A 17,587-nucleotide genomic window follows, 5' to 3' on the forward strand; every position below is an offset into this window, starting at 1 on the left:
TTATAAGTCATGAAAATTAAGGAAAGACTAAGGAACGATTCTAAACTGAAAGAACTAAGAGACACAACATCTGAATTAAATACATGGCTCTGAACAGGACCTTCCTTATGTATAGGATATTACAGACAAGTGACAAAACTTAAAAATATGAGGATTAAATGATAGAATGTACAGGGTGCCTGGGTGGCTCAGTTGGTTAAGTGTCTGCCTTTGGCTTAGGTCATGACTCCGGCATCCTGGGATCGAGCCCCATGTCGGGCTCTCTGCTCAGTGGGGAGCCTGCTTCTCCCTCTCCCTCTGCCTGCCGCTCTGCCTTCTTGTGCTCTGTCAAATAAATAAATCTTAAAAAAAAAAAAGATAGAATGTATAGTTGACATGGTTGGAATGGGGGCACTTATATGCAAATGCTTTCAATAAATACATGATAGTACTGTAAATGTATTTCTCTTATGATTTCAATAACATTTTCTTTTCTCTAGCTTACTTTATTGGAAGAATATAATATGGAATATATATAACATACAAAACACAGCTTCATTGACTGTTCTGGTACCAGTAAGTTTTCTGGTCCACAGCACATTATTAGTAAAGTCAAAAGTTGGGGAGTCAAAAGTTATTCACATATTTCTGACCGCAAGGGGTCAGTGCCCCTAACTCCGACATTATTTAAGGGTTAATTGTATTAGAGCTAGTTGTCTGATTGTCAGGGTTGTACAGTAGTTATGTGGAATGTACTGACTTGTAGGATATAAATGCTATGGGACTCAGGCATAATCTAGCAATTTACTTGCAAATGGTTCTGAGGGAACAAGTTATTTTTTCTTTCTCTAAGTTTTCTTTTCCCTAATTTTAAGACTGTTCTGAAAAAGTAAATAAAAAATAAACAGAAAAAGTGAAAAGCCTTAGGCAAATCTTATTTCACCATGAGGAAAGAGCTATGAATCAGTACTTAAAATTAAAATTATACATAGGTTTTATGGCAGTATAAAAATTGTAATACATAGAAACATTGACAATAGCCTTAGCAGCAATATATCAAAAGGATGTCTGTGTAAATCTCTAGGTCCATATATAGTAATAAAAACTGAAAATACAAAAACGCTATCAGTTAACACCCCTGAAGTACTAATGACAATTTGGTTGGTTGGGTGCTGTTTAAAAAGCTGGTATTTGGGCAGCTTGAAGCATGTAAAACCCAATAGTGCTGGTCTCCACGTATAAAACCTGCTTAAAAGTTAATTAGGTGCCAGGAAACATAGCTTAAGATATTATATAAACTTTCATTACACACATGATCCAGAAGTATTTTCCTTTATTCAAGATTTTCACACAATACGTTTAGTAGGACACAATTAAAATGTTATACAAACATCCAGTAAATAAATTTTACTGTTTGTCTTTCAGAACATATAATTTTTCTTCAAAGTCTGTAAAAATTCTTTTGACAATTTCACCAGTAGATCGTCATTTACATGTGATTCATAAGTACATTCTAAAGAGGAGGTCATATGCCATGAGTCTAATTCAAATTCAGCAGCATCTGAAAAGAAAAAGAATTATACATTCTTTATCTAAAATACTTTGTAGTTAATTACAAGTTAGTAAAAAACAAATTTGAAGCCTTATGAGTGTTAAGAAGAATGAAAAATATCTACATAGAACTACAATATAAAATACAAGATTACTTTTAAATATATTTTGCTCATGGTTGCCCACCGAGTTAATTGCTATTGTGGATAAATATCAGAGCTTCTAGTTTTCTCATTACAAGATGAAATTACAAGATGATGACAGAGCCCACCCCCGAGCAATCGTATACTAGAAACTGAAAAATCAAACAGGCAATTTTAGAGTTGAATATACCATGACAGGTATAAAACAAGACACTATAAGAACACACAAAAGGGACATCCTAGTTTTCTATCAATACTGCCTGCTTTTTGGTGGAGGTGATATATAAGTTGATACCTGAAGTACAAGGAAAAAATGTGCCAGGTGGAGGCAAGACACATATACAAAGAACATATACAAAGAGTGAGGAAGAACATTTGTGGAATTGCAAGTAGTCTACGCTGAAGAGGTGCTAGAGCAAAGCAACAGAGTAGGGTAAGTAGCTGAATAATCTGGCAAGAACCAAATTGACTTGGGTTTTTTTAACTCCATATAAGGAACTTGGAATTTTACTCAATGGCAAAAGGTAAGCCAATGACAAAATCAATGACTGGAGATTTAAATATCACCTGTCAAGTGACAGCTATATGGACTATAATTGCTTAACTATTACTATGACAAGTCTGGTTGTTTTGGTCTTATACCACTAGCAGAAACAAGAATTTGAGACAGCCCACATATTCAGGTTGACGGTTCCATAGGAATGGCAGAAATAAAGGAAGATTATAGCCAGAAATAATAACAGCTACATAGACATTTGGAGATTTAAAAAGTCTGAATGAACACGATGACTAAATGAGGAATAAGTAAGTTCTTCATTATGTTTATGTTTTACATTTTTTATTAGCTATATATTAAAAAAATTTAATGTAGTACCTATTATCCAAACAATGGACAGGGATGCCATTTACTATTCATAGTTTATTTCAGAAATCAATGACCATCTTAATTCATAAATTTGGCAACAAACCTTCTTCTAGTTCTCTAGTTATATTCCTTTCCATCTCCTGCTGCATCTGAAATAAGTCAAATACTATTTATAATGTTCAAGGGACATCATCGTAGGAACTATGTATAGCTTATGAAATGTGGTCTTTAAATAACACTTTTAGAGACTAAAACTAAGTTAGGGATTGCTGAAATAGAAAGATAATGACATAAATAAAATAAATCCCTACTTATTTTAATCTTAGGTAACTGAGAAGAAACATATGTAATGCTATTTAGATGAATCTGATTAAAAGTACAATTAATATTGGTCTATTGAATATACATACGTTCTGGAAGAAGAGGAAGATGGCGGAGGAGTAGAGGACCGTAGTTTTGTCCGGTCCCTGGAATTCAGCTGGATAGCTTTCAAATCATTCTGAAGACCTGTGAACTCAACCTGAGATCTAAGAAAAGAACTGTTGCAATTCTACAAATAGAAAAGCGACCACTTTCTGCAAGGTAGGAGGTGTGGAGAAGCGAATCAGCGGTGATCCATGGGAAGATAAACCGTGGGGGAGAGGGAGCCTCCATAAGCCGGCTATCAGAAAGTGATAAAGCAGTGGTGTGCAAATCAGAACTTGTAGAAGTCTGCTCCGGTGAGGGACATCCTGCTTGAAAGGCGCTCAGGTGCAGAAGCAGGGTGGAATGCTAGGTGGGACAGCCTTATCTCAGGATCTCCAGGGTCACAGAAAGAATGGGGGTGCCTGAGTATGGGAGAGTTCCCAGGCATTTGAGCAGTGAAGCCGGCTGCAATCAGAGAGCTGAGGAGGGGGCTTTCAGCTCAGTGTTGCCATAAACCACAAACCGCAGCCAGTTGGGTGACCGCTCTCAGAGCAGGGGCCATACAAGCGGCAGAACCAGGGCAAGACCTCCCTCCCTCCCCCAGGAGGAGTGGCACGAATGCATGCCACAGGAGACTGCAAAGTTTGGAAACTCCAAAGGGGGTTGCATGGCTGAGATAAAAATGTTCAGTCACAGGCTGGGTGTACACAGAATGCAGACAGAAACCAGGGAGACAAGAGTGATTGACAGCTTCTCCATGAGGGCACACTGAAGAGTAGAGGGTGCCAGCTTTCAGCTCCCGGGCTGGACACTGGGAGGCTGACATTTTCATTCTCATCCTATAAAGTGGTGCGGAAAGCCTTCAGGGAACAAAAGCTACATAGAGCAATCCCGAGGCCTGGACTTAGCCCGGCCCCTTGGCAAGGGCAATACAGTACTGCTGGAGCAAAGACCCCTGAGAGTCAGCACCACAGGCCTCTCCTCCAGAAAATCAGCAAGAACATCTGGCTAAGACCAAGTTTACCAATCACACAGAAATGCAAAACTCCAGCACTAGAGGAAAATACTATATAGAATTCATGGCTTTTTCTCATGATTCCTCAATCTCTCAATTGTAATTTTTTTTTTCCATTTCAACCAATTTCTTATTTTATCAACTCGTTTTTTAAAACTTTTTCAATATTCATTTTTATAATTACATTCTATAGTTTCATTGTATTTAATTTTATTTTTGATATATAGAAGTTTTTCTTTCTTTACAATTTTGGGGTGTAGTTTCTTCTAACAAACAGACCAAAATACACCCAGAATCTACTGTATTGCTCTGTTCTCATCACCTGTCTGATTATATTCTCTTTCGCCTTTAATTCTTATCTATTTTTTTGGTTTCAGGTCTCCTCTGATTTGTTAAGAGTAGATTTCTCTGGGGTCGTTGTTGCTATTTTAGTAGTTTGTTCTCTCATTCATCTATTCTTCTCTAGACAGAATGACTAGATGGGAAAACTCACATCAAATAAGAGAACAAGAGACAGTACTTACTGACAGGGACCTAATCAGTATGGATAAAAGTAGGATATTGGAATTAGAGCTTGGAATAAGAATTATAAAGATGCTAGCTGGGCTTGAAAAAGCACAGAAGACACTACAGAATGCCTTTCTGGAGAAATAAAAGAACTAAAAGCATAACAAATCGAAATCAAAAGTCTATTAATGAGATGCAGTAAAAAATGGAGGCTCTACCTCTGGAAAACAGTATGGAGGTTCCTCAAGAAGTTAAAAATAGAGCTACTCGATGACCCAGTAATTGTACTACATGGTCTTTACCGAAAGATGCAAATGTAGTGATCAGAAGGGGCACCTGGACACCAATTTTTATAGCAGCAATATCCACAATAGCCAAACTGTGGAAACAGCCCAAATGTCCATTGACAGATGAATGGATAAAGAAGATGTGGTATATATAAATACAATGGAATATTACTACGCCATCAAAAGGATGAAATCTTACAATTTACATTGACGTGGATGGAAATGGAGGGTATTTTGCGGAGAGAAAAGTCAATCAGAGAAAGACAATTATCATATGGTTTCATACATATGTGAAATATAAGAAAAAGTGTAGAGAATCATAGGGGAAGGGAGAGAAAACTAAAAAGGGAAGAAACCAGAGAGGGAAACAAACCATGAGAGACTCTTAACTATAGGAAACAAACAGGTTTGTTGGAGGGGAGGTGGGTGGGGGGATGGGGTAAGTGGGTGATGGGCATGAAGGAGGGCACGTGATGTGCAGAGCACTGGGCGTTATATACAACTGATGATTAACTGAACACTACATCTGAAACTAATGATATATCATATGTCAGCTAACTGAAGAGAACTTTTAGGAGTGCCTGGGTGGCTCAGTTGGTTAAGGGGCTGCGTTCGGCTCAGGTCATAATTCCGGGGTCTCGGAATCAAACCCATGTTGAGCTCCTTGCTCAGTGGGGAGTGTGCTTCTCCCTCTCTGTGCTCTCTCTCTCACTATCTCTGTCTCTGTGGCAAATAAATGAATATATTCTTTAAAATAAAATGAAATTTTAAAAAAATTATCATATATGTATGGGTAATGGTGAGGTGAAACATTTTTTTTTTAAGATTTTATTTATTTATTTGACAGAGAGACCAGCGAGAGAGGGAACACAAGCAGGGGTAGGGGCAGAGGGAGAAGCAGGCGCCCACAGAGCAGGGAGCCCAATGCGGGGCTCGATCCCAGGACCCTGGGATCATGACCTGAGCCGAAGGCAGACGCTTAATGACTGAGCCACCCGGCGCCCCAATAAAACATTATTTACTTATCTTTTCCAGAGTGACTGAGCTATACTTAATAAAAATTATGTATTTAAAATAAAAAAAAAATTGGATGCTCTGATAGAATAAATGAGGCAGAAAGGAGAAGTAGTGATACAGAAAAGAAAATAAAATGATGGAGTATAGGGACACCTGGGTGGCTCAGTCATTAAGTGTCTGCCTTTTCCTCAGGTCATGATCCCATGGTCCTGGGATCGAACTCTGCATGGGGCTCTCTGTTCAGCGGAAGGCCTGCTTCTTCCTCACCAACGCCCCCTGCTTGTGTTCCCTCTCTTGCTGTGTCTCTCTGTGTCCAATAAATAAATGAAACCTTTTAAAAAATAAAAAAAAAAATTAAAAATAATGGAGAATAAAGAAGCTGAGAAAAAAGAGAGATAAACAACTACTGGATCATGAGGCGAGAATTCAAGAGATAAGTGATACCATAAAGCGAAACAATAGTAGAATAATTGGGATCCCAGAAGAAGAGGAAGGGGGGTGGAAAAAGGTATATTCTAGAAATTATAGCAGAAAACATTCCTAATCTGGGGACGGAAACAGGCATTCAAATCCAGGAGGCACAGAAAACCCAACCCACATCAACATCAATAAAAACATACAGTAGTGAAGCCTGCAAATTTCAGAGACAAAGAGAAAATCCTGAAAGCAGCTCGGCACAAGAGGTCCTTAACCGACAAGGGTAGAAACATTAGACTGGCAGCAGACCTAACCACGGAGACCTGGCAGGCCAGAAAGGACTGGCATGATATATTCAGGGTGCTAAACGAGAAAAATATGCAGCCAAGAATACTGTATTTATCCAGCAAGGCTGTCATTCAAAACTGAAGGAGAGATAAAGAGTTTCCAGGAGAAACAGAAACTAAAACATTTGTGATCACTAACCCAGCCCTGCAAGAAATATTAAAGGGGATCCTTTATGCAAAGAGAGAGCCCCAAAGTAACACAGACCAGAAAGGAACACAGACAATATACAGAAACAGTGACATTACAGGTAATACAATGGCACTAAATTCATACCTTTCAATAGTTACCCTGAATGTAAATGGGCCAAATGTCCCAATCAAAAGGTGCAGGGTATCAGATTGGATAGAAAAGCAAGACCCATTGATATGCTGTCTGCAAGAGAATCAGTTTAGACCCAAGGACACCGCCAGATTGAAAGTGAGGGAGTGGAAAACAATTTATCATGCTAATGGACATCAAAAGAAAGCTGGGGTAGCAATCCTTGTATGAGACAAATTAGATTTTAAACCAAAGACTGTAATAAGAGTTGAGGAAGGACACCATCATAATGAATTAAAGGGGTCTATCCAACAAGAAGATCTAACAATTGTAAATATGTGTGCCCCTAACATGGGAGCAGCCAATGACATAAACCAATTAATAACAAAATTAAAGAACACATGGATGATGATACAATAATAACAGCGAATGACACAGTGGACTGCAGGAAACAGAAGACCACAACAACCACTGGTACATATTCATTCAGATTCCGAGGTCTCTGAGAAAACTCGAGATTGCAGGGTTAAAAATAAGCCGAAAGGATCAGAGTGAAATGCCCTTGGGACGTGTGCGGTCTATTCTAAAGTAGGCAGCAGAAGATGTTTTGTAGATAGGAAGCCACCTGTAAATAGCACACTGTGCACTTCCCTTTTGGTTCCCTGGCCCTGTAAATAGCACACTGTGCACTCCACTCTTTGCTCCCTTGTCCTGTAAATAGCACACTGTGCACTCCCCTCTTGGTTCCCTTGTCCTGCTTTAAAGATTCTTATCATACACGCGGGACTAATCCTATGTATATGGAAGAATATGCCTTACTAAGCCCCTGCTGTAAATCATTATAGATCTATATCGCTGTAGAAGGTATATAGGATTATGGAAAATAAACCTCGGGACCTTGGGCTGCTTGCTCGGGGGTCCCCTGTGCCTGGCTCTACTGTCGTCTCTTTTCCTCAGTTCCTTCGCCCCGCCACAGTCCACGAATCTCCAAGGTCGACACTGGACCAGAAGGACTTCACAGATATATTCAGAGCATTCCAGCCTAAAGCCACAGAATACACATTCTTCTGGAGCGCACATGGAACTTTCTCCAGAAGAGATCACATACTGCGTCACAAATCAGGTCTCAACCGGTACCAAAAGTATGGGATCATTCCCTGCATAGTTTCAGACCACAACGCCTTGAAACTTGAACTCAATCACAAGAGGAAATTCGGAAAGAACTCAAATACATGGAAGTTAAAGAGCATCCTATTAAAGAATGAATGGGTCAACCAGGAAATTAAAGAGGAATTAAAAGAATTCATGGAAACCAAGGAAAATGAAAACACAACTGTTCAAAACCTTTGGGATGCAGCAAAGGCAATCCGGGGAGGGAAGTATAGAGTGACAACAGTCTTCCTCAAGAAACAAGAAAGGTCCTAAATACACAACCTAACCTTACACGTAAAGGAGCTGGAGAAAGAACAGCAAATAAAGCCGAAACCCAGGAGGAGAAGAGAATTAATAACGTTCAGAGCAGAAATCAATGAAATAGCAACCAAAAGAACAGTAGAACACAGCAACAAAACCAGGAGCTGGTTCTTTGAAAGAATTAATAGGATTGATAAACCCCTGGCCAGGCATAGCAAAAAGAAAAGAGAAAGGATCCAAGTAAATAAAATCATGAATGAAAGAGGAGACATCACAACCAACACCAAGGAAATACAAACAATTTTAAGAATATATTAGGAACGACGCTATGCCAACCAATTAGGCAATCTGGAAGAAATGCGTGCATTCCTAGGGACGTATAAACTACCAAAACTGAAACAGGAAGAAACAGAAAACCCGAACAGACCCACAACCAGCAAGGAAATTGAAGCAGTAATCAAAAATCTCCCAACAAACAAAACTCCAGGGCCGGATGCCTTCCGTGGGTATTTCTAACAAACACTTAAAGAAGAATTAATGCCTATTCTTCTGAAGCTGTTTCAAAAAATAGAAATGGAAGGAAAACTTCCAAACTCTTTCTATGAGGCCAGCATTACCTTGATCCCAAAACCAGACAAAGACCCCACCAAAAAGGAGAATTACAGACCAATATCCCTGATGAACATGGATGCAAAAATTCTCATCAAGATACTCGCCAATAGGAGCCAACAGTACATTAAGAGGATTATTCACCACAACCAAGTGGGACTTATTCCTGGGTTGCAAAGGTGGTTCAACATCTGCAAATCAATAATCAGTGTGATACGGTACATTAATAAAAGAAAGGACAAGAACTATATGATCCCCTGAATAGATGTACAAAAAGCATTTGACAAAGTACAGCATGCCCTATTGATTAAAACTCTTCATGGGGCGCCTGGGTGGCTCAGTTGGTTAAGCGGCTGCCTTTGGCTCAGGTCATGATCCTGGGGTCTTGGGATCGAGCCCCGCATCCGGCTCCCTGCTCAGCAGAAAGCCTGCTTCTGCCTCCCCTTATGCCTGCCACTCTGTCTACTCGTGCTCTCTATCTCTCTGTCAAATAAATAAATAAAATCTTAAAAAAAAAAAAAAACTCTTCACGATGCAGAGATAGAGGGCACATACCTCAATACTATAAAAGCCATGTACGAAAAGCCCACGGCAAATATCATTCTCAATGGGGAGAAACTGCGAGCTTTTCCCTGAAGGTCAGGAACATGGCAGGGATGTCCACTCTCACCACTGTTGTCCAACATAGTACTAGAAGTCCTAGCCTCAGAAATCAGACAATGAAAAGAAATAAAACATATGGGAATCGGCAAAGAAGAAGTCAAACTCTCACTCTTCGCAGGTGACATAATACTCTATGTGGAAAACCCAAAAGACTCCACCCCCAAATTGCTAGAACTCATACAGGAATTCAGCAAAGTAGCAGTATCTAAAATCAATGCACAGAAATCAGTTGCATTTCTATACACTAACAATGAGACAGAAGAAAGAGAAATTAAGGAGTCGAACCCATTTACAATTGCACCGAAAACCGTAAGATACCTAGGAATCAACCTAACCAAAGAGGCAAAGGATCTATACTGTAAAAACTAAAGAACACTCATGAGAGAAACTGAGGAAGATGCAAAGAAATGGAAAAACACTCCATGTTCATGGATTGGAAGAACAAATTTGTTAAAATGTCTATGCTACCGCTACCCAGAGCAAACTGCATTCAATGCAATCTCTTTCAAAATACCATCAACTTATTTCACAGAGCTGAAACAAATCAGCCTAAAATTTGTACGGAGCCAGAAAAGACCCCGAATAGCCAAAGGAATGCTGAAAAAGAAAACCAAAGCTGGTGGCATCACAATTCCGGACCTCGAGCTCTGTGACAAAGCTGTAATCATCAAGACAGTATGGTACTGGCACAAAAACAGACACATCGGCCAATGAAACAGAACAGAGAACCCAGAAACGGACCCTCAACTCTATGGTCAACTAATCTTCAACAAAGCAGGAAAGAACAGCCAATGGAAAAAAGACAGTACCTTCAACAAATGGTGTTGGGAAAAGTGGACAGCCACACGCAGAAGAATGAAACTGGACCATTTTCTTACACCATACACAAAAATGGACTCAAAATGGATGTAAGACCTAAATGTGAGACAGGAACCCATCAAAATCCTGGAGGAGAACAGAGGCAGCAACTTCTGTGACCTGGGCCGCAGCAACTTCTTGCTAGACACATCTCCAAAGGCAAGGGAAACAAAGACTTCATCAAGATAAAAAGCTTTTGCACAGCAAAGGAAGCGGTCGACAAAACCAAAAGACGACTGACAGAATGGGAGAAGATATTTGCAAATGACATGTCAGATAAAGGGCTAGTATGCAAAATCTATATAGAAAGAACTTATCAAACTCAACACCCAAAGAACAAATAATCCAGTCAAGAAATGGGTGGAAGATGTGAACAGACATTTCTCCAAAGAAGACATTCAAATGGTCAACAGACACTTGAAAAAATGCCCAACATCACTCGGCATCAGGGAAATAAATACAAATCAAAACCACAATGAGATATCACCTCACACCTGTTGGAATGGCTAAAATGAACAAGTCAGGAAACAACAGATGTTGGCAGGGATGCAGACAACGGGGAACCCTCTTACACTGCTCGTGGGAATGCAAGCTGGGACAGCCACTCTGGAAAACAGTATGGAGGTTCCTCAAAAAGTTGAAAATAGAGCTACCCAACGACCCAGGATTTACCCCAAAGATACAAATGTAGTGATCCGAAGGGGCACCTGCACCCCAATGTTTATAGCAGCAATGTCCACAATAGCCAAACTGTGGAAAGAGCCCTGATGTCCCTTGACAGGTGAATGGATAAAGAAGATGTGTAGATATATACAATGGACTATTACTCAGCCAATAAAAAAAATGAAATCGTGCAATGACGTGGATGAAACTAGAGGCTATTATGCCAAATAAGTCAGTCAGAGAAAGATAATTATCATTTGATTTCACTCCTATGTAGAATTTAAGAAACAAAACAGAGGAGCATAATGGAAGGGAGGGGAAAATAAAACAAGATGAAATTAGAGTGGGAGACAAATCTCAAGAGACTCTTAATCATAGGAAACAAACTGAGGGTTGCTGGAGTGGAGGAGGGGAGAAGGATGGGGTAACTGGATGATGGACATTAAGGAGGGCACCTAATGTAATTAGCACTGGGTGTTATATAAGACTGATGAATCACTGAACTCTACCTTGGAAATTAATATACTTTATGTCAGTTAACTGAATTTAAATTTAAAAAATAATATTAAAAAAAGAAAATATAAGCTAAACCAAGATAACTTTTGACATGATTAAACATTAACACAGGTTTTTAGATATTAAAGTACTTGTTGGAAGAGAAAGACACTATTAAAAGGAAGTATTACCAAAGAATAAAGATATCTTGCAGAAACTCTTCAAGATGGACAATGAAAATTACAGTTGTTATTGTTAAAGGAACTGTTGTAATTATTTAAGGAATCATTAAAGATTAAGTGTAATATTTTGAGAAGTATTTGTATTTAATAAAGTAAAATTACACTTAAATCAGTTAATTAATGGTTAAAATTATCTGAAATATTACAGTCTTACCTAGTAATCTCTTTTTATAATTCACCATTTTTCTTCATTTCTTTTTTTTTTTTTTTTAAGATTTTATTTATTTATTTGAGAGAGAGAGACAGAGAGAGAGAGCACATGAGAGAGGGTCGGGAGGGTCAGAGGGAGAAGCAGACTCCCTGCCGAGCAGGGAGCCCGATGCGGGACTCGATCCAGGGACTCCAGGATCATGACCTGAGCCGAAGGCAGTCCCTTAACCAAATGAGCCACCCAGGTGCCCTTTTCTTCATTTCTTGATCCAAACTACATTCCAGACATTTTTTCAACTCAATAAATTTCTTTATCTGTCCCTTTTCATCATCAGAATTTGAAAAAAATTTTTAAAGAAAATTATAATTTAAAGATCTAGATACTCATTCTTCTCTCACAAAATATTATTTCTCATGAATTCATAAGTAATAACATGTTTAGAAAGGCTCATATACTACATTTTATAAATTTCATAAATTTATAATTTTAAATTTATATGTTGTTTAAAATTTGTAATTTTAAGTTTTATATAATATATTTTTATAAACCTGATGCCAATAAATACAAATTTCAAATATAAGGACCTTTCTTAAAAACAGCTTAAACTGATTTTACATTTTCATCATTATTTTTTCTAGAATTGAAATTGCCAAAATTTACTTGTTAAATACAGAGGTTCTTACCATATTAACTAAGTGTTAATGAAAAATTTTAAAAAGTGGTTATATTTACATTTTAGTTTCTAAAGATGCCCTAGAAACATTTTCATCCATAGCTTAAAATACTCTGGGTTTTGTGAGATCATACCTTTTTAAGATAATCTCTGAAAAATTCCTATGCAGTCCCCATTACAGTTTTGATGATCGTCTGACTTTAGAATGAGATACTCTCCATCTCTGCAAGCATTGCAAGCATCTCCGCAAGGTTTCAATTTCTTCTGTTCTATTAACTACCTTTCTCTTTAAATAAAGTTTAAGTCTTCTCCATATTACATAAAAACTTTTGCTTCACTCTTGCAGCTTTTTCTATCATCCTGCTTCTCCCCTTTCACTGGACTTGAGCATTCTTTAATGTGTCATCTCATCCACAGATTCATCTTTCCAACACTTTTCTTCTTTTACACTAAAATTGGGAGTTTCAATCCTGGAATTCCACTAAAAACTTTTGAGGGTCATCAAGGATCTTTTTTTTAAAGTCTTTATCCTACTTTACTTCTCAGCAACAGCTGAAAACAATGACCATCCCCTCCCTCTGCTCTCTAATCCCATTTTATTTCTAAAGGACAGCAACCGCGGTTAGTCCCTGACCTTTGCTATTCCTCTTATCAAATCCTCTCAGAGTTGGTTAAATCTCAAGGCTTCAAAACCAGATTCTCTAATCTACATTTCCAGCCTTGACCCCTTTACTGAGGTCATCTCTACTTTTTGATCTTCCTTCTCGTTCCTCATAGACAATATTCTCAACCACACACTCAAAAACCATTACCTGATGTGGATTACCTTTATAGACAGCTAATTTTTTTTAATTTTTTAAAAATTTACTTATTTGAAATAGAGAGTGCATGAATAGGGGGAAGGAGCAGAGGGAGAGGGAGAAGCAGACTCCCAGCTGAGCAGGGCTCGATCTCAGGACCCTGAGATCATGGTCTGAGCCGAAAGCAGGCGCTTAACTGACTGAGCCACCCGGGTACCCCTAGACAGCTAACTTTGTACATTTTATGTTGACTCTTTTTGGTATTACTTTGAGTGTATTGTTATTTTGTCATCTCAGGGGGCACCCTTACCCTCAGGATGCTGACCACCATACTCTGTCTTGCTTTTCTTTTCTGATGCAAATGTTTCTCCCAACGGTCAGACTATCAATTGTTTGCCTTTGTTTTCTTTTGAATAATTTCCTATTCCATAGAGATTGGATCTTATGGAAGTCTTCTTCTGAAGTTCTTTTCAGACACATACTTGACTATATTGTTTGGAAGCTTAAGTCAGCCTAGAGCTATCTCTTCTTCCCAATCCAGACTTCACCTCAAAACTATGTCCATCAAATATCTTAACCCAGGTAGTCTCTGGCCTGGGGATTCATGAGATAAAATCCTTCTAGAGATGTTAGGACTGTGGACTGAGTTGGTTGAAAGCTAAGTGTTTGTTTCACAGGGTAGACCTTAAAGTGGCTAATAATTTTATGTCACAACCCTAATTCATTTCCATTGGAATCTACAGAATACCTACGGATATTCTTACAAACTTTACAAGATTTGATAGCTTCCTTAATAGATTTCTATATGACACCGTAGGGGGACAACTCCTGGCATTCTCATTCACATATCGTCACCTTACTTGCTCAATGAAAACTATAGTAATACAATGTGACTAATTTATAGGAAATCAAGAAAAAAAATAATTTTTGATTCCCATGCAGTCCCCATTACAGTTTTGATGATCGTCTGACTTTAGAAACTTTCGATGTTTCTTTGGCCACAAAAAGGACCAGTCAACAGAATGTGCTAGTTCCCCTGATAGGTATAGCTGTATAATGAAATTTGCAAGGATGCAGCTTCTGTGACTAAAAGAAACTAGTGGTAGGTGCATCTACCTCATTATTCCAACCTAGGACTCACAATGCAGTCTTCTCATCTTAAATCATTGGTAGCCTCTCCTATGAAGGAGGGTACAAATGGCATGATAATCCGGTTCTGCTTGGTAAATAGTTATATAGTTTGCACTACGTATCAGTAAGTTGTAATCCCGGATTGCACATTAATCTTTTCTGAGATTCGATTGCTAAATCTCTGAAAGGCTGATTAACTCAAATTAATAAAAAAAAAAAAAAAAGTTCCTGAACTTGCAGTGAATTCTAGGAGCACTATGTTGTAAGGCCCTGATTGAGCAGTCATTTCCACTTTTTCACTGGCATCTCTTTTCCTTTTCAAAATCCAACAAAGACAAAAATATATTCCTTTGAGAAAAATGTTTGCATAATGACCTAGTAGTCATTCTTTTTTTTTTTTTTAAAGATTTTATTTATTTATTTGAGAGAGAGAGAATGAGAGAGAGCACATGAGAGTGGGGAGGGTCAGAGGGAGAGGCAGACTCCCCGCCGAGCAGGGAGCCCGATGCGGGACTCGATCCAGGGACTCCAGGATCATGACCTGAGCCGAAGGCAGTCGCTTTAACCAACTGAGCCACCCAGGCGCCCCCTAGTAGTCATTCTTGATGAAGACAACAAATTACAAATTTATAATTACAAATCACAACAAATTATCATGAAAGTAATCCATTCTCAAATCTCACGGAAGGGTTTAGATTACAAGAGAAAGTCAGAATTCAAGATCAAATTATGAGTCAAAGTTTCAGAATTTTTAAACATACTGAAAAATATTAGTAGGGACTCGGACGTTTGTATGCCAATATTCACAGCAGCATTACTAACAATAGCCAAAAGGTGGGAAAACTCAATTGTCCACTGCCAGATAGATAAATAAAATGTGGCATGTATAAAATATTGCTTATCTTAGACTACCACAATCTTTTTTATTACAATCTTACTATAAAAATTATTACTTTACGAATTCAGTCAACTTCATCTATAAAGAGGAATTATACTACCAGTAGCAAGTAGCAACAATATGAATACAATAAACATTTTTATTAGTGAGAATTTTCATATTATCCAAAATGGTCTTATATACTACTACTAGAGAAATAACAATTCCTTTTCAGTAGGACAGAAATTAAGAGACTGACTTACCAAACTTGTACTTAACAGGTTTTCCTGAAGTTGTTCAATTTTGCGCGCTTGTTTTTTGACTGTAACTTTTAACTTGGCATTTTCAACTTCAAGCCTAAAATGAGTATTTTAAAATTATTCTCACACATAAATTTTAAAAGTACCGTATAATTTCTAAACAAACATCTGACTGTCTTACATAAATTCTTAAAAATTTAAAAAGTAGAAGATTTGGCAATTGTGCCATTTTTCTGGTTGTGTTTTATAGTTAATGTGCAAAACTTAAAGATAATATGCAAAATTTATGCATTTCCAAATAGCGCAAAGCTGGAAGTTTTATCCAGCTTAACAATGATGTAACTATCATAACTGATATATTTCTCATTCTACACTGCTTCTCTGCTTTATAAATACTCAAGTTATGTTCTGTGCTGCTTTAAATTGTACTTTTGCACATGATCTTTCGACGTCTCAATACATCTTACAGTCTCTGCATGTCGATCTTGTGCTTCTTGCAACTAAAAAAGAAAAAAAAGAAATACTTTTAACTACTGGCAATCTAGTATAAAACCACCATCAGCTGTTTTTGTAAATAAAATTTTAGTGGACACAACCACACTCTCCTCTACATACTGCTTTATGGCTACAGCAGATTTGAACTGCTGCAACAGAGACCTATGGCCTACGAAGCCTAAAATATTTACAGGGAGTCTGCTTCTCTCTATCTCTCCCTTTGCCCTTCCCCACTGTTCCTTCTCTCTCTCAAATAAATAAAATCTTAAAATAAAATATTTACAATCCCCTTACAGAAAAGTTTGCTGACTTCTCTAGTTACTAAAATGTCACATTTTTAATGTTTTTAAATTATATTTTATCAGCTAAATCTACGAATTTATATATGGGTCAAAGGGGGAAAGATAGGAAATTATCTTATGGTAAACATTTCTATTTTTGTATTCGAAGTACCACATCAATTATACTTTTAAATATTCACATATGTGATGACCATGGCTGTTCCAGTGCTTATAAAAGTTAACATGTTGCTTTCAGTGACAACTAGATATTTCATGGAATAGTATGAGAGGCATTATCGTCGTAGGAACCAGAATGCCTGGGGTCTGAATCCCAACTCACTAGGTATTAGCTGTGTGACCTGGAACAAATTACTTAAAATTTCTGTGTCTCAGCTTCTTCTCTATAAAATGAAGATAAAAATAGTATCTACCACACTGGCATGTTGGGAAGATTAATTTAAGAAATTTACATGAACTATTTTTTTTATTTTTATTTTTTAAAGATTGTATTTATTTGACAGAGAGAGAGAGACAGCGAGAGACGGAACACAAGCAGGGGGAGTGGGAGAGGGAGAAGCAGGCTTCCTGTGGAGCAGAGAGCCCAATGCAGCACTTGATCCCAGGACCCTGGGATCATGACCTGAGCCAAAGGCAGACACTGAACGACTGAGCCACCCAGGTGCCCCTATACATGAACTATTTAGAAGGGCATGTGGCACACACCAAATTCTGTCTGCAATTAGCATTATTATTGTTGCTGTAGGTTATGTTCTAATAATATTTCATATTTTAGGCAGATGGTAGGCCAATGAAAGTGGTCTCTTATACAAGTTACACTGAAATCGTTCTTCATACCACTGAAAGTGGCAGCAAATGGGGAGCATAAGGCCCAGAATACATCCTCCATACTTCAAAAAACTTTTACCAATTCCACTAGCTAACAGTACTTTTTTCCACTTATAATAATTTTAACTTACTGCCTCTCTATACTACTCAGTGGACAATCTCATGGACTACAGGGTAAATAGTACCTCCTACACTGAGTAATAAATATTTACATGACCATCAGAGGCAAGGTAAAGCCACTGACGTGGAAATAATGGACTCTTGCTAAATCAACATTCCCAAATCATTTCATGTTTATATTATCTTAACAACTGTCTCTGTTACACTGCTTTGGCAAG

General features: G+C 38.0%; 1 protein-coding gene across 1 annotated transcript in view; it reads right to left on the bottom strand.

Moving 5' to 3' along the window:
- Positions 1–870: 870 nt before the first annotated feature.
- The window catches only part of LOC135364299 (ankyrin repeat domain-containing protein 26-like), a 105,156-nt gene continuing 88,439 nt past the window's right edge, over positions 871–17,587 (bottom strand). Inside the window, 4 exon segments of the mRNA XM_064590298.1 lie at positions 871–1,540; positions 2,642–2,687; positions 15,631–15,724; positions 16,057–16,127. Of these exon segments, the coding sequence (XP_064446368.1) occupies positions 1,401–1,540; positions 2,642–2,687; positions 15,631–15,724; positions 16,057–16,127 (351 nt within the window). The 3' untranslated portion in view covers positions 871–1,400.

Source organism: Mirounga angustirostris, unplaced genomic scaffold (assembly GCF_029215605.1).
Source record: "Mirounga angustirostris isolate CCGP_5_RB_7025 unplaced genomic scaffold, mMirAng1.0.hap1 SCAF_5, whole genome shotgun sequence".
Lineage (NCBI taxonomy): Eukaryota > Metazoa > Chordata > Mammalia > Carnivora > Phocidae > Mirounga > Mirounga angustirostris.